At 46.4% G+C, this 20,683-nt stretch overlaps 1 protein-coding gene across 16 annotated transcripts in view; it reads right to left on the bottom strand.

Moving 5' to 3' along the window:
* Positions 1 to 20,683, bottom strand: part of TRRAP (transformation/transcription domain associated protein) — a 113,779-nt gene that overhangs the window by 75,304 nt on the left and 17,792 nt on the right. For 14 of the 16 annotated variants that reach the window (XM_040455881.1, XM_040455877.1, XM_040455888.1 and 11 more), the window contains exons 12-23: positions 18,318 to 18,456; positions 15,078 to 15,156; positions 13,754 to 13,988; positions 12,715 to 13,075; positions 12,529 to 12,626; positions 11,856 to 12,050; positions 10,987 to 11,178; positions 8,926 to 9,091; positions 7,169 to 7,425; positions 4,643 to 4,843; positions 1,900 to 2,051; positions 195 to 394 (exon numbers count right to left, since the gene is read on the bottom strand). In XM_040455881.1, coding sequence (XP_040311815.1) covers positions 195 to 394; positions 1,900 to 2,051; positions 4,643 to 4,843; positions 7,169 to 7,425; positions 8,926 to 9,091; positions 10,987 to 11,178; positions 11,856 to 12,050; positions 12,529 to 12,626; positions 12,715 to 13,075; positions 13,754 to 13,988; positions 15,078 to 15,156; positions 18,318 to 18,456 — 2,275 coding nt within the window. The remainder of the gene's footprint in view (positions 1 to 194; positions 395 to 1,899; positions 2,052 to 4,642; positions 4,844 to 7,168; positions 7,426 to 8,925; positions 9,092 to 10,986; positions 11,179 to 11,855; positions 12,051 to 12,528; positions 12,627 to 12,714; positions 13,076 to 13,753; positions 13,989 to 15,077; positions 15,157 to 18,317; positions 18,457 to 20,683) is intronic. The other 2 variants (XM_040455883.1, XM_040455891.1) reach the window with 1 other exon arrangement.

Here is a 20,683-nt window from a genome sequence, read left to right as displayed (position 1 = left end):
AAACGTGGTAACAATTTTTAAGTTAATGTTGCACCCATCACTGAAATATCGATTATCCCGCAATAAGTGGGGATTAAAAAAGCAAAGGCCAAAAATCAAGCAGCCAAACGGCTTCTCTGAAATACCATGAAGTCCTTGTGGAGCTGTGGAAGCAGCCCAAGGAAGTCACGCGAGCACTTGCACCCCCCACTCACCACACTGCTGGGCAACTGCCACCATCGTGTAGTGGCGGATCAAGCTGGCGACAAAGGGCAGGGCGCTGGGCCGGAGATCCTTAATGACGGCAGACATGAACGCCCCAGTCAGGGCCTGCTCAAACGTCTTCCGAGCTGGAGTGTCCTGTGCTTTGTAGCGATGTGATATGATGACATTAGGGATGGTCTTTTCTGTAAAGCTGAAAGACAAGATTGGATCTGTCATCACAACACCAAAGTCCCGACCTGATGATGTCACCAGCACTTCTGTTTTCATTTTCAGCTTGCCAACCTTCCCCTTGTTCAGACAGGCCGAAGTGCGTTCATTTCTCTGCTTTAATTCCAGTAACACCTGGATTCAAACAGGATGAACTTCATCAAGAATATCTACAACCAATGGTTCAAGAGATCCCAAGTGTGTTCTACTTAATATGAGCACAGGCAAGGAATCAGAGCAAAATTACACTGTGGCAGCAGATTTAGTATCTTTATAGTTTTTAAAGAAAGTGGATGTTGGACTTCTGTCTTTTGTAACTAAGTCAAATTCTAAGAAATAAACCAATCATTTGGGGTGCCTGGGTGGCTCAGTCGGTTAAGCATCTGACCTTGGCCTACATCATGATCTTGCCATTTTGAGTTCAAGCCGCGCATTGGGCTCTGTGCTGCCAGCTCAGAGCCTGGAGCCTGTTTCAGATTCTGGCTCTCCCTTTCTCTCTGCCCCTCCCCCACTCGTGCTATCTCTCTCAAAAATAAACTTTAAAACAAAAAGAAAGAAAGAAAGAAAGAAAGAAAGAAAGAAAGAAAGAAAGAAAGAAACCCATCAACAATCAAACAGAAATGAAAACTCTTGAAGGCAGCTATACACCTATTGTATGTTGAAAAATCACACCATGCCAAGGTGCCCGGGTGGCTCAGTCTTAAGCGTCTGACTTTGGCTCAGGTCATGATCTCATGGTTCATGGGTTTGGGCCCTACATTGGGCTCTGTGCTGACAGCTCAGCTTCAGATTCTGTGTCTCCCTCTCTCTCTGCCCCTCCCCTGCTAGTTCTCTGTCTCTCTCTCTCTCAAAAATAAAGAAAACATTTAAAAAAATAAAAAGAAAAGACAGGAAAAATCACCACGGGAACTATATCAGACCCGGTTATTAGAGGCCTCACTGACAGTGCATGGATCACCCATCATCGATGCTCTGAGAAACGTGTAAATACAGAGCCAAAGTCCCCTCCCTGCAATGTGACACAGAAAGATTAACACCCACACATGATCACAAAAGACCACCACCTAAGGTCATAGCAATAACTGATAAGAACAAAATATAAATATCACATGACAAGCATCTGGGGAATGGAAGGGTCACTATGGATCAGAAAAGCAAAAGATCCGCTGAATGTCTATCACGTGCCCAGCGCTAAGGATATAATGGTTCATAACAGGACAGAAAAGGCCAGGACCCTTGCTCCCTGAAGCTGACAGCCTCAGGAGGCAACAGTCAGACTACAAAGGAGGTAAATTCTAATCCTCAAGCACCCAGTTTCGCCTCTTCATTTTCTCGAAAAGCCCAGAGAAGCATCACTAGGCAGATCACAGGCTGACTTCCCGACTTGATGGAGAAAAGTCCTAGCACCGCGGAGATCTGGGAGGTGCTCTCCACCCTAAATCCTGATGGAAGATGCACTAATCACAGAAAACCACGTCCCCAACATACTTAGGGTGTGCGAGAAGCTGGTAGAGGGCATGTTTATTGTCCTCCAGACTCATCATTGCCACCAGGAAGCACTTGATCACCTCCCACGCCTGCCTCCGGTAGTAAGGCTCTGTGTTGGCGCTCTTCAGGCAGTCTAGAGCGGTTTCGATGGCCTACGGCAAACACAAAAAGCGTAGTTTATGCAGAAATTACCTGACCACAAAATTCTCTCTTTACAAGACAAAAGAGCTTTCTTTACTTTTTCAGAAAACCTACACAGTTATATGTACTAATTTTATCCTGTTCAATTAGATTGACCAGGAAGGCTGGGGAGGCATAATCATAAACAAAAAATCACGTGAAGCCTTTAACAGCTAAGAGATTAGCCTCAATGACAATTCTATAGCTATAAACCCTGTAAGCAGAAGAAGTGATGGGCGTTAAATGATTCATCTAGGCTGTGTGTGAGGAAGCAGTGGATGCAGACAGGGCCAGCAGCCCTGCCCTAAACACTCACACACAGTCACAAAGAGCATGACAACAGGTCCTCACTGTTGTGCCCGAGCCCGGGGCACCGCAGCACTGTCCCTCCTCCCACCGCCTCTGCCCTGGTCACCAACAGGTAACAAATCATGTGGAGACAATTTCAGAAGCAGTAAGAATCAATGCAACCTTTGAGCCAATTACCTGCCAAAAGAACAGAGCGTTGCAATGTGCCACGAGCAGGACTGTTTGCGAAAATTCGCCAGCACCTGGCCTGGCCATGAGCTCATGCCCTTGGCCCTGGCAGCCCCACCGGCTGTGTGGGGTGCTGCGCGCCCTCGGCCTCTGCCTGCTAGGAAGCCGGCCCCTCGTGCACCCAAAGTCTGTAGGGGAGTCCAGGAGGATGTGGGAGCCAATCTTCAAAACTTGGTTTCTTCTTTGGGGGAAAAACTACTTCTAAAGAGATTTCCTGCTCTGCTTAGTCTATGCAGCATCAAATGAAAGTCAGATACCTTAGTTTTCACGACTAATACCAAGCTTGCCACTGACAGGGCTGGAGCAAACAGTCCTGGGTTAAGACATTACCTACACTCTGGGAACATGCTTCAGACCCAGGATGTTCACTTCAGTAACTTGCAATGTAAAGGCAGCATTTTAGCTGTATTCTCTTAGGAGGAAACTAGTGCTTATTTGGCAAATATTTTTATTAAGGTTTGGGGGAGAAGCTAGGGTTGCGTCTCACTGTGAGGTCTGGAGAGGACACCTATCTACGGGCTGGGGGAGGGTCAGGGACAATGTGAGTGCTTGAGAAGTGGGGGATACAGGATATTGAGAGAGGATGATGGATGAGAACCCCGGAGGGACATTTATCCATGATGGGCATCGTTCCCCATAGATGTTTAATAAAGCCTGATTGAAAAAAAAGAAAAAAAATCACAGAACTCACTATGTGGGTAAGGTTTGAATACAGAGAAGTGAACAGGCAGAGCTCTACACTATGACACAACAGGACAGTCAGCCCTGAGCAAAGGGAGGGCTTTGAGTGGGTCCAGGCCACGAAATGCTGGTTTAAGACCAGATCTGTTTGCAAGGAGTTCAGGAATCCAGCTGGCATCTGGCTTACTAAAACGGCGGAGTCACTGAGATGCACTCGGAGGCCTACTCTAACACCCTTTAAAAAAACAGCCAGTACGGGATGCCTGGGTGGCCCAGTCGGGTGAGCGTCCGACTTTGGCTCGGGTTACGATCTCAGTTTGGTGCGTGAGCTCAAACCCTGCATCAGGCTTGCTGCGGTCAGTGCCAAGCCCGCTTCAGATTCCCTGTCCTCCTCTCTCTCTGCCCCTCCCCAACTTGCATGCTCTCTCTCAAAAATAAACAAAACATTAAAAAAAAAACAAAAAAAAACAGTATGTAACGACTAGATAAACATCCTGAAAAGACACGGTAACAAAAGTTCTAAGGGAGGGTGGAAGAAGGCTGGCTCTACAATAAGGCGGAGAAGTCAACCTGAACAATGTAGATCATGGTAAAGTGGACCAAGATGCATGTGACAAAGGACCAGGAGGGCTCGATGAGGTGAAAGGGGGAACAGTTTTCAAAATGACAAAGCAAAAGCAGCAGAGTGGACACTCGGGCATGATGCTGGGCATGCTGTCTGCCCATTTTCTACCCAACGGGACAGGAGTTCCAAATGGCAGATAGAGAGAGACCACAGAGCTGCCCGCAGAGGGCTCAGGAGCCAGGAGAGACAGCAGGTGCTACGTCTGGATAGAGAATGGGAGAAGTGGGTGCTCAGGAATGACAAGTATGGGATAAACTTGGGTTCTAATGACACTTGAAGTAAAGCCTGTTAGGCAATGAAACGGACTAAGTTCAAGGAAGGGGTGGGCTGGGCGGCGGTGTCTCCTGCTCCATCAGGAAACATGAAACTGCTCAAGGGTCCAGAGTTCTCCAGGCAGTACACCCCCACCGGCCTCCTGGTGTTAGGAAAGCCCCTTTGCCACCCAAGCTGGTCCCCCAAAACAGTCTGTCCTTTGAGCTAGAAACTCCCTCCCCAAGGGCACCTGCCTGGCTCAGTCAGTAGAGCATTTGACTCTTGATCTTGGGGTTGTGAGTTAGAGCCCCACACTGGGTATAGGGCTTACTTACAAACAAAATCTTAAAAAAGAAATTCCCTGGCAAGAAAGACATGTTTTATTTACGTATTTGCAAACAGAAATTCACTTTCTTAAAATGAAATGTATAGTATCCTTAAGAAGCTCCTGCAGATTTCCAAATTTACCTTCTCCATCGGGAGCTGAAGAGATGCTTTACAATCAGAAAACTCCACTGTGATACTGGGGCCTTGAACCTCGGTCACAACATAGTGCAGCTTCTGGGACTCCTTCAACATCTTCCTGTTACTGCCACCAAATTTACCAAGTACACGATAGGCCACGTGAGAAATGCTATCAGCAGGATTGCGTAAAGTGCGCCATAAAGCCTAAAAACCAAAGTACTTTGATTAAAATCCTTGCAAGGCAAGGCATCCTCATAGTTCACAAATCAAACTTTTCAAGTTGTAGCAAATTATACAGCAAAAATTCTTCCTCCCATCTCTGTCCCCCAAACACAAATTTCCCCTTATTGGGAGAAGCCAATGTTATTAATCTTATGTATCCTTCCAGAAAAATTTTCTTTAAAACGCACATATAAACATAAATGTTCTTCCATGTTCCTGAAACACACGATAAATAGTAGCATATGATATGTAGCAAAATATGTATATGTAGCATATGATACAGTAGCATATGATAAATATCGCAGAGCTCAAGAGCAAGAAAACTAAGCAATATATCGTGTAAACATATATACAAAATGGGACCAGAAGAGGCATGGAGGGAAATGCTCTTTACTGTTAAAGTCCTTGTCCTGGATTTGATGGTGAGTTCTCAGGTTTTTACTTCGATTATTAGGCTTTATAACTTACAAACAAGATAAATTCCTACGAATCGGATAAACGATCTTATACATTTCAAACTTCGTGTTAGAAAAGATGGTGAAGGGCGAAAACACAATCATGACAGGCCCCGCATTCTGGGAACAGATAACAAGTACGCGCACCTTGTATCAGTGTATAAGGACCACACACACTCAACTGTTTCAAAAAACTCTGGTCAATCTTCCCACATTCTTTCACCTAAACTATCTAAGTCCTCAAAATTACTATGTCTGTCTAGGGGCACTTGGGCGGCTCATTTGGTTTAATGTCCGACTCCTGATTTTGACTCAGGACATGATCTCACAGTTCGTGAGTTTGAGCCCCTTGCTGGGCTCTGCATGGACACCAAGGAACCAGCTTGGGATTCTCTCGCTCTCTCTCTGTCCCTCTCTGGTTCATGTGCAGGTGCAGGCATGCTCTCTCTCTCAAACTTAAAAAAAAAAAGTCTATTTAAGTCTATTTTCTTAGATCACCTTCCATAACAATACCAGATATTAGCATCTAGCAACAGCCAACGTAAAATCTTAGAATTTTCTTTAAAGCAAAATTTCAACTTCTCTTATGTTCCTAAAGGTCCACCAAGGCCTGTCCATCAGGAACCCCTGCTGAGAGGTGCTAATCCCCCCCACCCCCCCAACCTCTACCGCTCCACCCGGCCCCACCACTCCTCATGTACCCTCAGGAGAGGGAGTTTCTGCTTAACCCCCCGGGAGGGGGTGGCACTGGGAGCGAGTGCTGGTTGAGGAGACCACAGAGAAACAGACTATGACACTTGTCTAGTGTGGGGGGGCGGGGATTACTGGGGCTCCAAAAGCAGGAAGGAGCCTCGCCCCTGTCTCCCAGGACTGTCTGCCTCATGAAACAGCAAGAGGCCCATGAGCCCAGCCCCACTTCCTCCTCCCACGTGCTGCTCACCCACACCTGGGTCAGGCCCAGGGTTTGCCTTCCAGAACCAACAGTGCCGTTCTCTCCTGAGGCAGGCTCTCCGTCAATCCTCCAAAGGACGGCTGGGAAAGTGGACTTGGAGGCCCTGACCCAACCGCCAGCCCCATCCTCTCCCACCCAGATGGCACACAGGGTCCCTATCTCAGGACTGGGGAGGAAAGTCTCCCAAACCCAGCTTCAAGTGCACACTGCAGTTTCCAATCCAGATTCCTGTCTTTTAGGGTTACTGAGTCTCCATCCTTTGAAGCTGGCATTCGGACCTCTAGTTGGGGCCAAATACTCCAAAGCTGAGAGGCAGTACAGGGACAGGCAGCCTACGCTTCTAACAATTACCGACTACATTACAAATCCGTAACGACAGCAAAACGTGAAGGCAAAACCTAATATTTGACATCCAAACTCTAAGGAAGAAAACATGTTTTCAAAACCATCTCAATTATCTGCTTCAATTCCCTTGACCCGAAAGTGAACACCTGCACTTCCTCAGGAGCGTGATTCTCTTCACTGCAGCATCCCGAGATCTCTCGTGGACAAAGAAAGGCTCTTCCTGGCAGCACATAGTAACCACAGCACCTGCCCTCACAGGTCATCAACTTAAATGAGTCTGTGACCCTCGTGAAAACCCTCTGAAAAAAGGGCAACACTGCAAATGTCTATTTAATACATATTTCTACACATCTTTTCATAAGCCAGGAGACTCATGAAGAGGTTAAAAACTACACCACTTCATCTTGCAGAGAGCCCAACACGGGGCGCAGGCAGCTCACTGGGGGTGGGGGGGCTGTCATTTCCGGAAACACTAGCCTAGAAGCCCCGGGAAAACCAATCCGTGAGCCCCCAACAGCCGGCGCTGGGCCGGCCCCTGCGAGAACGCACACTTACCTGCATGAGCTCCGCACGGACAGGCTGGATGTGGTCATAGAGGAAATCGGGCTGCAGGTTGTCCACGCACAGCTCCAGGGTCCTCAGGCCTTGGCTGACCAGCGTCTGCGAGCCGTTGAGAGCAGACACCAAGGGATCCATTAACATGGGCAGGTAGGGCAGGAGGGAGCTCAGCCGCACGGGCACCGTGAGACACAGCTCCACGAACAGGTCCTTCATGTGCTGCTTGTGCAGGCCGCTCTGCAGCATGTTCAGGCCTAGAAGCAGGGTTTGCGGGCATCAGAGAAGAACATCACCCCCAGACGGGCCAGAGTTAATCGTACAGAATAACTGTTCCACCTTCTACTATCAACATCAGCGCAATGACAGGAAGACGTTTTACGTCTCATCTACTACATCAGCTAAACCTATTCTAGAACCATGACCCTTCTGTCCGTCATGTTCATGGTGACAACAGCAGGCTTCATACAACTATAACGTAAGCTATGATACAATTATTTAATGTTAATTAATCCTAATGAGATAGCTAATATCACACATGGATCTTTTAAGAATCACGTTGTTGTTTTTAACAAGCCTGATCCAGAGACACAAGACCCCTATAAGATACCTTCACCTCAAGCTTGAGGTTTACAACCTCACATGTTTTTTCAGGTTTCCAAGAGACCACAGTTGAGGTCTCTGCTGTAAAATAAACGTTTTTGTTTTTTTTTAAATCCACTTTCATTTCCTGCAAATGGAGACGATCTTCCTTCTCACAAAGACAACATCCCTGCTTTTTGTGAGGGTAAGCTGAGCTCCTTCCTAACTGAAACATGTCAGATCAGGACCTGCCCTGAGTGCTCAGAGACCAGCTAGAAAGAGAAAGGCCTAGAACAGTGGATGCATCCCAGGCAGTGCAAGATGGAGAGAGCGCAGAGAAAAGATCGATCAGGGAAGGCATCACAAAGTAACAGCACTGGATTCAGGGTCCAAAGGAGGAGAAGGAGAAAGGTTAAGTTCCCAGAAGGGGATCCACTCAAACAAAAGTAGATAGGGAGAAATGAGCCTGGGGAGGAGGAAATGAGACTCCACAGAACAGAGGACTCAGGCTGGGGAATGACTGGAGATGGGGTTAAATAACGGATGGGCCACCTTGCAGGGTGGACTCATGGCCATGTTACAGGCAACATGGCCGACTTTTTCCCAATGCCTCCTGGGTACTATACGTTGTAAATGGCTTTTCTTTAAGGATCCCCTTTAGCTCTATATCTTGAAAGCATTCCTGGTCACACCGGAATCGCAGGATTCTGGTTACGTAAGTTTACCTCAAAGTAAAAATACACACTTATAAATCAGCTTTATAATTGCTTTTTCTCTTCTTATTCTGACTCTGTCTCCAACTAGGGATCCCTGACATTACTACTAAGCCACTAGAAACCACTTTGTAGACTTGCTTACCAAATGCTACAAAAATACAACCAAGTCCTAACCAGGGTGATGGAAACCTTCCAACTCCTGTTCAACTCTTGAGTAGGGAGGGGAAGGTCCATCCCTGAACAAGGGGGCTCCCTTCAAAGTCCTACTGCCTTTAGAGAGAGTGGGACACGGGAACATGAACACATGGACACACACACACCTCTGGCACGGGATACGTACATATATCCCCTCACCAAGACCTTCACTGGATGCAGAGGATGAATGAACCCCACAACCACAGTCAGCCAAACCCATACATGCACACAAGACTAAAAGGCAACCAAAATCACTGCTCTGACCTTGCAGGAGGTTTGGTAGGAGAGGCAAAAATTCCTGATACAGGAGGTCATGGCTACCTCCCCCAATGGAGCGGAACAGGGCCCGGAGCAGCAGGAAGTAGTTATAGGGCTCTTTGGCAGTCTGTGCAAGTTCCATTGAGCTGTTCACGATCTTGTGCAGGTGGGGCTGCGCGGTGGAGAAAAGGCAAGTTAACACGCTCTAAATGAGGATGGGCGACACCCTCCGAACTCATGCTGAAGGTTCACTGTAAACAGGGATGGAAGGTAGTTCTGACGAGTTCACTCCTAAAGGCAAAACAAAACAAGACCTTTCCATCCTTTATTTGGCTCAGATTAATTTGTCTTGAAATATTATGCTGGTTTCCACCAGGATGGCTGCAGAAGAAGCATTTAATAGGCTCCTACGTTACTGTGCAGTTACACGATGTTGAAAAGGTAACACTCTGGAGCAGGAACCAGAGGGTCTGTCCGTTCTGCTCTGCAACTCAATATGGTCACTTCCCACCTAAGACTAAATAATCAAACAGGATGAAGATGCCCATTTCCTAGAACAATCTAAATGCAGAAAGTAACCGAAAGGAAGTGGAACCTCACGATCAAAAAGGATACACACAACGTCTGGAAGAGCCTCAAAAACTGAGATCGTAAGATCTTGGAAGACTTAATCAAAAATTTTTCTTTAATAATAATAATAATAATAATAATAATAAAAGTACCCTATCAGCCTGTAATAACATTAATTAACATTTAAAGCCAGACTAGCTTTTTATTTTGTACTTCAAACGCTGATTTTAACACGTAACAGGTTCAGCTGCACACGAAATGTTCTACAGGTATGTTTACAGTGAACTGTGTCACTGACATCGTTCCCAATTTGTTATCATACGTGGCACAATGTACGTGTGCATGTATCCTACCATCAGGTTTTATTCTGGTTTTGTTGTTGTGCATCTAATACCGGCAAAAATTAAATTTTTCAAAGACACCAAATTGTGTGGACGCGTATTACAGTTAAGCATTTGTTCTTAGAAAAATACAAGTATTTTTCTTTTAGGTGAACACAAAAGTAATGTTCAGGTTGTTGCTAAGTGACTGCGACAGAACGGAGAAAATCTGAGGGAGCGGTCACATAAAAACAGAGCTTACTGGTGCTCCTGGTCACCGCCTGTACATTTACTGCTCCAGGAGGGGAAAAAAAAAAAGGATCTTGTTTGTGACTTCAGGGGGGTACAAAAAACCTAATAAAACCCCCCTCCCACGGCGGGAAGACATTACACTTTAGATAAAACTGCTGCTAATACTCAGCTTCCTACAGGAATTAAAATATTTTGCCTTAAGTGGAAATGAATTTTTATTAGGTTTTTGTACCACCGTCTGCTGCCTTTTCAGTGGGACATGTAACCATGGGTAAGTTTTTTTAGTCGTTTGCTATAAAATCAAGTAACTGAAGAGATGGAATTAGACTGCACTGGTCATCCACTACGTTAGGAGACATGTCCCTCCGAAACGGTCCTAGTAAGGGATACCAATTAGTTAGAATTCATAAAGAGGAAAACCAAACAAGTGGTCCCGAAATGAGATGTTCCCCGTACTGCCAAGGAAGATAAGAACACGGCGAAGACACGAAGTTAGAGCGGAAGACGGCTGGCAGAATCAGAACTGTTACAAAAGCCACCTGTTTCTCTTCGGACAAGAGAAGCTGGTAGAGATTTTTCCCTTGCTTTTTTCCCATTACTCAATTTTTAAAATAAGAACGATGTGCTATTTTGTGTAATCCAGAGAAAGAAACTGGAATTAAAAAAAAAAAAATTAGTGGTGGCAATACTAACAACAACCCACTGCCTGCCACGGGCACTCTGAAGCTTTCATTTCAAATGATGGATGAATCCTCTGAAACGTTCTTCACATTTAGGCCCTTACTGGCCCGAATATCTATGAACTCAAAGAGCACTTTACAAATCTAAAAACAACACCTCCCATTTCCATGCAAATGGAGAACAGGAAGTAAAACACAACCCAAAACTCCCCAAAACAAAGTACACTTGGCTCCACAAGCTTTACCTTCAGCATTTGTTCGTTTTCAGCTGCAAAGAGGGAGACTGAGCCAAAGACCAGCTTGAACAGCTTGAGGTACAGGTTGGAGACCTCCACGCTGGAGCCCATCTCCGGCAGGCGGTCCAGGAGGTACTCCACCAGGATTGTGGCGAACAGAGCCGAGGTAGTAGGGTTCGCCAAGAAGGAGTTGGCAACAATCTGTCAAAAGGAGAACCGTGCTTGACAAAAACAATCCTCAAAGTAGCCTTAACACTAAGTAATGAACTTTCCAAAAACACAAAATCAAATCTGTAACAGACAGCACAAGAAATTAATTATCCACCCTAGGAAAAAAATTTGTAAACCTGCCAAGCACGGAGTAGGGCCGTTCACTTCAAACACTCACGTCCATTATTTTATCTTCACTATCAAATACCAGGAGCCTACATCTAACATATATTTAATTTCTACTAATGAAAGAAACTGATCCAAGACATCTTGATATTTTGAACAAAAAATACTATGTCCTAACATCTCTCTAAATTTTTCTACCAGCACGTCCTTAGGCATATCATTTAGAACACCCTCAAAGTAAAGAAAATGCCAAGCGCTCCACACATCAACAAGTAATTTTAAAATCAACGTTCAGGGGCGCCTGGGTGGCGCAGTCGGTTAAGCGTCCGACTTCAGCCAGGTCACGATCTCGCGGTCCGTGAGTTCGAGCCCCGTGTCAGGCTCTGGGCTGATGGCTCGGAGCCTGGAGCCTGTTTCCGATTCTGTGTCTCCCTCTCTCTCTGCCCCTCCCCTGTTCATGCTCTGTCTCTCTCTGTCCCAAAAATAAAAATAAAAAAAATAAAATAAAATCAACGTTCAAAGGATAAGACAGAGTTTTATACCTGAAGAGCATAATTTTTTGAGATTCTTTCCACCATGTAAGGGACTGTCGTCTGAAAGATTTCTTTAAACGTTAAGGGATTCATCATTGTGAACACGCCGGCGAAGTGTTCCAACACCTCCTTCTCCTCCTTCATTCTGACAGTCTGGCAGTTTGCTACTCGGATGTAGGTCTGTCCATTTCCAGCTATCTGGACCTAGCACAGGGAAGAAACCCATGGCTCTTAAAACCAGGCGTCTCTGAATGTATTCCATAACATAACTGGACCAGCTGCATGTTTACAACACAGCGTTTGAATTACATAATAAATGTTCTCCCATCTTTTTAATTCTCTATTCTCAGCTTAGTTTTGGAAAATAATTAAAACAAGCAAAAAAGCTTTGCTAAGCGTTCCACGCGAGAACAAATTTAGTAAAACTTCCATCTTGCTTCCACTGCGTTCCATGTACACAGACCGCCTCCCCCACCAAATGCTCACGCTGACACTTACAAGGAAAATCTTCACCGTTAAAGCAATGCTACACTACAGAACAAGAGCAAATCTGGGGACACGAACACTGCAGACAATCTGCAGTAAATCGAGCCTTTTAGGACCCCTTCCATCACATCACCGGCACCCTCATCCCAGGGGCGTTTCCCACACTCAGGAGCCTGGTTTGAGGGCACTTCCTTACCTGATAAATATCTAAAGCCTGCATTGCATATTTCACAAGTTTTATATAAATCTGAGTCTCTTTGGGCTGTAACTGCTTGTTGGGAATGAACTGAGCTTCTGGAAAAGAGAGAGCATAATCAGTTAAAGTGAACAACACCCACTCTGCAGAAAACATCCCATCTAAATAATTCAAGAGCGGAATTACCACCAGGTGCTTTACATGACGTTATGCCCCACGTGATGGTCTTGACACCACAGACCAAGGTTTTGACCAAACTTCGGCAATCTGTGACCTGGAATGTCTGCTTGTCCTCTTTATCCTTTTCTCCTTGCTTTTCAAACGGAGGCACAGGGGCCGGGGTCACGGGGGTGGCTGGGGTCGGGGGTGGGGGCGGGGCGGGGGTGGGGACAGGCGCAGGGGAGGGGGCGGGGCCCGGGGCCGCAGGGGCAGCGGGCACCCCGGGCAGGGCTGCCTCCACCGCTCCGAGTTCTGACTGAGGCTTGCACTTCTTAAAGATGGCAGAGAGCTGGTACCGGGCAATGGTGTGGAATTTGAGGACAAAGACCTAGCAGAAAGAGAAAGGGGAGAGAAAGACAAAAATCATTCTTCTTCCACAGGCTGGCAGCCCTTCCAGGAGACAGGAGAAGCTCTCTGAAGCCACTTGCCGAAGAGAAGTGTGCCATCCTCCCCAAGGAGAACTACAGTGGCGTCCCTACCTCCACCGTCACTGTGAGGAATCTGGCTCAGAAAAGCTGGGGGACTTGTCGCAGAAGCCTGGACGCGTGGCCCAGACTACTCCAGACCCACACTATCGGCTGCTGGCCTCAGCAATCACACTGTACTCTGTCCCCACGCACCCAACCGGGCGCCTCCCCTGGCTATACAGTGTGCCTGTAATCCCTCTTCTAGGTACTCGCCAGGAACCACACAGTGTCCCTGAAATACTTGCCAGGAACAGTGTGGGGAGCGTCCACGTATCATTTACTTAGCGCTCACGACAATCCCGGGAGGCAGACACTGACTGTATCCCTGGCTAGGAGCAGGCTGGCACAGAGATGTTAAGCATCTTGTCCAAGGGCACCTGGCTAGCGGGGGATTTGAACCCAGGAGGTCTGACACCCGGGATTGAGCTCGGCAATCGGAAGGCTGCATGACCTGGTCAGTAAACCACCGGTACGAGTCCAGAAGTGGGCATTGGGATGAAAGCACGCAGGACGCCCACACCTCCCAGGAGAGCTGGTACCTCCAGCATCCGCATCAGGACGTCCCTCCCGTTGCCGCTCTCCTGCTCGCTCTTGGAACGGATGCAGTCCACCAGGTTCAGCAGCAGCTTGCAGGACATGGTCTGGATGCTGCTGGGCAGGGACTCGTCATCGATGTTCTTGGCAAAGAGCTGGACGGCGAGGGAGAGGTCGCTGAGGGGCAGGTGCTGACGGACGTGGTGCACGAGGTCGGCCAACGTGCTGTAGGCGAGGGGCCTGTGGGCAGAGACCCCCGCTAGTGAGCATCCGTCCCAACATGCCCGCAGGGCCGCGTCTGCGGGCCACCACTTCTCCCACTACCTGCCCCAGGAACAGAGCACAGGGGCGGTGCACCTGGGGCACGCTTTCTAGGTCTTCTAGGAGTGACACCATCTGATGCCCAGTTGCAGGCTGGTTCAACCCCAAGCTACATAAAAAGTGTCTTTGTATTGGGGCGCCTGAGTGGCTCAGTTGGTTAAGCGTCTGACTTTGGCTCAGGTCACGATCTCATGGTTCGTGAGTTCGAGCCCCGCGTCGGGCTGTGTGCTGACAGCTCAGAGTCTGGAGCCTGTTTCAGATTCTGTGTTTCCCTCTCTCTCTGCCCCTCCCCCACTCGCACTCTGTCTCTGTCTCAAAACTAAACAAACATTAAAAAAATAAAAATAAAAAAAAGCGTCTTTGTACTTGTAACGATTTTACATGGCCATCACAGTGAATAGTGTACATCGTATTCAAAGTATTCTTCCTATTTTTCAAAAGATCTATCACAGCTCCCAAATTAGAACCAAACAATTACTAATGTTGACTCATTTTACACTGTAAAAAACGATAAACTGTTAATTTTCTCCTTTAGAAAGAAACATGGTCACAACCACATTTATTTTATGAAATGAATAAAAAACAAAGACTAGAAGGAAATGCACCAAAATATTATCCATGTTACTTGAACTCCTTATGTAGAACAAAGACGTTTGTTTTCTTCCCTTCTTTCTTCTCGTTGGGTACTTACATATTCTTTTATAATAAAGAGATGTACTTATTATGTAAACAGCAAACAAAACAAAACAACCCCAACAAAAAACCAATACGAGTCAGATCAAGTTGTGCCTACAACTGACATCAAGACAACTACTCTGAATCTTCCCTTTAAGCCAACACACAAAAACCAACCTAAAGCGTTTCCAAATTTCCCGCAATTCTAAATCCCCACGGGAGAGCAAAGGTCTGTGGAGAGCGTCTGTTGAAACGCTCACACATGAAGGGCCAGGGCCCACCACCCCGACTCCCCCGATTTAGCCAACAGACCTCATGGGCTGAATATCGTACCTGAGAGTCTCCCGAGCAGTATATCCTGATCCAATCAGTATGGATTCATCAAAGAGCTTGTCCATGCAAGGGATGAACTCTAAAACACAAACACCCGGTGCACACGTCACCCATTACACCCATGACACAGCAGGCTTCCTCACGGTAGCCAGCCTGCTGTCAACAAGCCATCTAGACTGGGAGACGCGTGGGCGGGAGAAAGTCACGTGCGCCGTATTTCAAAGACCCCGGCTTTGCTGGGCCGTGTGCTGTCAAAGACACGGTTGGGATCACATGCAGAATCGGAGGACAAACCAGACCAAGGGAGCTTCCTGGCCCCTGGCAGAGAACCTGCCCCAGCGCTTCACTGCAGGCCCGCCCCATCCTCCTCAGAAGCTGCCGCCATCGAGGTGCCTGGTGGGCTGAGCCGGAAGAGCACGTGACTCTCGATCTTGGGGTTGAGTCAAGCCCCACGCTGGGTATAGCGGTCACTTAAAAGTCTTAGGGGGAAAAAAGAGCTGCCACTATTGGCCCACACCTGCCTGGAGAAGAGGGGCAGACCCTCTAAACGCCCCTTTACTCACTGCCCTGGAGTCCTCCCCTCCTTAAACATTTCATGCTTACTCATTATGGAGAAGTACGGAGAAAGAAGGGTATTTCTCCACATAAAGTACCAAAGTCTCGAAATTTTGCAGGGTTCTGGTAGACATAGGTCCCAACTCCCTGGCTGAGTGAGGCTCACCAGGGTTCTGTCTCTAATCCTACAGGTGGAATCCTCACCAAACCCCCTCCCTGCTCCCCTGTGGGCCTGTAGAGCCAACCAGAGTAGAAACAGCTCGTCTTCACTCAGGGACAACTCACATTTCTGAGGATGTGCACAGAGGGCAGCAACCCACATTTTTTAGGTCTCTCTGCCATACACACAACCCCCGCCCCGCTGCCGGGAGCTCTGGCCACAAACATCCAGAGAATGCTTAGATTCTAGGACAAGTCTGACACCGTGGCCATCTTTGATAAGTCAAATAAAATACATCCTTCGCCAGCTAATAGCTACTAAGGGTCAAAGACAGAACAGACGCAGAGAGGCACAGAGCACATCTCTGGCTAATTCCCAAAGCCAGGCAGCACAGGGACAAGTACCAAATGAAAGCAGCGACAAACTGCCCCTCTGAAGTCAGAGAAGGGGACATGCCTGGAATGTCCTCAGAGGTAGTCAATAGGAAGGACGCACAGAAGGAAAGATGCAAAGGACTCAGGCACCAAACACTGGCGGGCTGGCTACGGACGAGCAAAGAGTGGGAGGAGGAAGTGGTAAGAAATTAAGGCGCAGGCATGGGTTCCCAGATTCCCTCCATGACCCAGAATCAGAAAATGGGTAACTTTGTGAAACAGCCAGGTTTTCTCAAACTACTGCTCTTCAGAATTCGTGCAAAGGGGTTACTATTTATTTACTATCATTTCAGATACCTTAAAATGTTGATGGACGTGTAAATTTTACGTATACACATTTTTTGTATTTTATACTAATATATAATACTACTAATATCGAATGTGATTAGGTGTGTCTTTTAAATAGACACCTTTGTAAGTTGTGATGTTGCTACCTAAGATACTTTCAAAATAAAGTATCCTAAAACAGCTTGTTAAAAAAAAAAAAAAATCAAGCCCATCAGTAGAAAGACTTAAAAGGCAGGAGGGCACGGGGCGCGGGGGTCGGGGGGGTGCAAGGGAGGTGTAAAAGCTGTATTCAACGCGACTGATGTGGTCAAACCCCAAGAGCAGCAGCTCAGAAATGCACTCATCTTGGCGGCACAGCCTGAAGACCAAACCCGAGCCGTGTGGCTTCACACGGCCGGGCTGTGGGGGACAGAACATGGGCTGTCCGAGAAGCGCTCTGTCAGCGTTTCCACAAGTAGAAACCTGCTACACAGCTCCCCAAAGACACCCCCAGATCCTCCTCACTCGAAATGGCAGGAATGCCAACAGTTACTGAGAACTGCAGTGGAGAGATTTTAAAGTGTTCCGTGTAAAATTCTTCTATTTCAACAGTGTTCAGAGATGAACACGGAGAAAAAGCACATACAGCCAAGGGAGCCGTGACTGGACAAGTCGCAATGGCCCTCAGCCCTGGAGGCACGTGGGGGCTTTGCGTGCTGGGGACGCTGAATTTCTCATCCTGGGTGATGTTCACGCACATCGGTTCTGTAATTTTTGGCAAATCATACATTTCTTTTGTGCACTTTGCTATGTTACATTTCACACACAAAGGGTTTTAAAAATATCTATATTCTACTCAGCTATATCTACATGCATAACTTGTATTTTAATAACATAAAAACATTTGAGCTTTATCATATTAGCTCACGTGTAAGCACGCAAACTGTATCTCTCCCTTCATGTTTAAGAATTATGTAAAGAAGCCCAATCTTAGTTTTATATATGTTCTGATTTACAAACCAGAGGCAAAAAAAACCCACTTAATATTGAACAATTACTGGGGGAAAAGATTATCCCCCTCAAAACATTTAGGATGGAATTTGGACACAGCAAATACAAAAATATTTTAAAATTATGTATTGGGGCACCTGGGTGGCTCAGTTGGTTAAGGGTCTGGACTTTGGCTCAGGTCATGATCCTGCGATTCGTGGGTTCGAGCCCCACATTGGGCTCAGAGCCTGGAGCCTACTTCAGATTCTGTATCTCCCTCTCTCTCTGCCTCCCTCCTCAAAAATGAATAAACATTAAAAAAATATGTATCAATAACTGACAGAAAAAATATAATTATCAGATTGGCCAAAAGCAATTATCGGTCTTATGCATCAAAACAGGACCAATCCCCCAAGCTGTTTCACAGCACGGAGGAAGAAAACCGTTTTCTTCTCACCTTTCAAGGGTTACTGGCTATGAATCAACAAGCAAACAGCTACTTGCCATTTCAAAAGATATGCACCCAAAAGGTAGAGAAATACCATGAGATGCTGAGGACATATGCTACGCTAAGGGAACGACCACGCTAATTATGAGACTGTTCGGACAGCACAGAGAAACCTGGTGGCAGGCAAAGAGAGGCAGCCCAAGAGGGCGGAGGCAAGAGGCAGAGAAAGGAAGGGGAAAAGTAAACACAACACAGCAATACAGAAAGAAGGACACATGGAGCCTAAAACGTGTGAAGGAACTAAAGACCCGCGGTCCCACCCCAAAGATGGTGACAGGACCACGCCAGCATGGCCGCACAAACATCCCGAGACAAGGTGGACATACGGTTTCTTAGCTCTGTGGTGAGGATATGCTTTGCAGCAATGAGAAGTTCCTTTCTGAGGTGTGCAGTCTCTGCTGGGCAATTTGAAAGTAACTGTAACATTCCTTTTACCATCTGCTGAGAGTACTTAGTCACCAACTCCTATAAAAAGAAGGAGGAAAGCAACAGTTACAGATAGGTAGTAAGAAAAACCCCCATTTTATAAACTTCAAAAGAGTTCAGTAAGACTATGCTTCATTCAAGGGACCCTCATAAAGTGGTCATCCTAATAAGCAAGTATTATCCAGAAAGTTTTAGTAGTTTGCATGCACGCTGCCACAGTGGAAGGATGTACAGAAATGTTAAGTAGCGGTTTCTTTTATATAATGGAATTACAGACAACTTCTTTGTACTGTTCTGTATTTTCCCAACTTTTAACAATGCACCTGAATCATTTCATCAGTGGTGAGAAAGCAGGAGAAGTAAATATTGAAAATTTCCTAAGACATCATCCACTCCGTCATCCCGTTAAGTTGTGAATGACACCAGAGACACCTTTCATCAACTCAGAATAAGCTCTAGTCAGTTTCCTTTTGAGGCATGTTAAGAAGGCAATTCACCAAGGTAGCTCAAGCTGATTAAAATATCCAGGAGTCGGGAGCCTAGCTGGCTCAGTTGGTTGAGCGTCCGGCTTCGGCTCAGGTCATGATCTCATAGTTTGTGAGTTCGAGCCCTGCATCGGTCTCTGTGCTGACAGCTCAGAGCCTGGAGCCTGTTTCGGATTCTGTGTCTCCCTCTCTCTCTCTGCTCCTTCCCCGCTCATGCTCTCTCTCCCTCTCTCAAAAATAGACAAACATTAAAAAAAATTTTTTTTAAATAAATAAAATAAAATATCCAGGAGTACCTAATTCATATTAAAAAAAATTTTTTTAATGTTTAGTTTTTATTTTTTTTAATGTTTATTTTTGAGAGAGAGACAGAGAGCAAGTGGGGGAGGAACAGAAAGAGAGAGAGAGACACAGAATCCAAAGCAGGTTCCAGGCTCTGAGCTGACAGCACAGAGCCTGACGCAGGGCTCGAACTCACAAACCGCGAGATCATGACCTGAGCCAAAGTCAGACACTTTACTGACTGAGCCACCCAGGTGCCCCAATGTTTGTTTATTTTTGTGAGAGAGAGAAAGAGAGAGAGAGCGAGCGAGCACGCGGGCAAAGGAGGGACAGAGAGGGAGGGAGACACAGAATGCAAAGCAGGCTCCAGGCTCTGAGCTGTCAGCACAGAGCCCGACACGGGGCTCGAACTCATGAACTATGATGAGATCGTGACCTGAGCCGAAGTCAGATGCTCAACTGACTGAGCCACCACTAATTCAGATTTTTGAAACCAAACATACGTTTTCTTAGTATACGGTGTCATTATTGAGACAAATGCACTTAAAGGACAAAAATAAGAATGCTTTCAAAGGTAGTTTTTACTGTAAACAATCTGGCATACATGTTTCCATTTTCACTTTTCCTGAAAATAATAAAGTCTCTCCCTTAAGAAAATAATTATAATTCACTGCTACAGGACAGATCAGGACTAAATTCATGCCACACTTTACAATAACTACAGCTACACAAGACTTTTATTCAAAAACGTGGTATGACTGATGGGAAATAAGGTGTCGTTTCTCTCTTTCAAGTTCTTCAAGACTGAAATAAGGACAGACTACAACTACAAGTGGGGGAAAAACAGAGACATAATCGCCCTCTCTCACCGGTTAATTAAGGATGCCATTTTTTATTTTAAAGTTCCAATCTCTCCTCATAACTTGCTGTCACACCAACTTCCAACAGCAAAACTCAATGCACCAAATCCATCCCCACAAAAACCTGTGCACCAGTATTTATTTATATCGGCCTTATCTACAATGGCCAGAAATGAAATCAGCGCATCTAGTGACAGAAAGGACATCAGTGGTAGCCAGGGCTAGGGGCCTAGAACGAATCACACCGCTGCCGATCAGTATGGGAATTCTTCAGAGGGTGAAAAAACAGTTCTAAAATTGGATAGTGGCGGTGACTGTATAAATCTCTATGAATACACCAGAAGCACTTAACTATACACTTTAAAAAGGTGAATTTTAGGATATGTGAATTATATCCTGACAAAGTTGCTTTAAAAAAAATAGGGGCGCCTGGGTGGTGCAGTCGGTTAAGCGTCCGACTTCAGCCAGGTCACGATCTCGTGGTCCGTGGGTTCGAGCCCCGCGTCAGGCTCTGGGCTGATGGCTCAGAGACTGGAGCCTGTTTCCGATTCTGTGTCTCCCTCTCTCTCTGCCCCTCCCCCGTTCATGCTCTGTCTCTCTCTGTCCCAAAAATAAATAAAAAAACGTTGAAAAAAAAAA

The sequence above is a fragment of the Herpailurus yagouaroundi genome, unplaced genomic scaffold (genome assembly GCF_014898765.1).
Source record: "Herpailurus yagouaroundi ecotype Mexico unplaced genomic scaffold, PumYag 216, whole genome shotgun sequence".
NCBI lineage: Eukaryota > Metazoa > Chordata > Mammalia > Carnivora > Felidae > Herpailurus > Herpailurus yagouaroundi.
The sequence above is the reverse complement of the archived record's forward strand: the minus strand, read 5'-3'. Positions and strand labels throughout refer to the sequence as shown.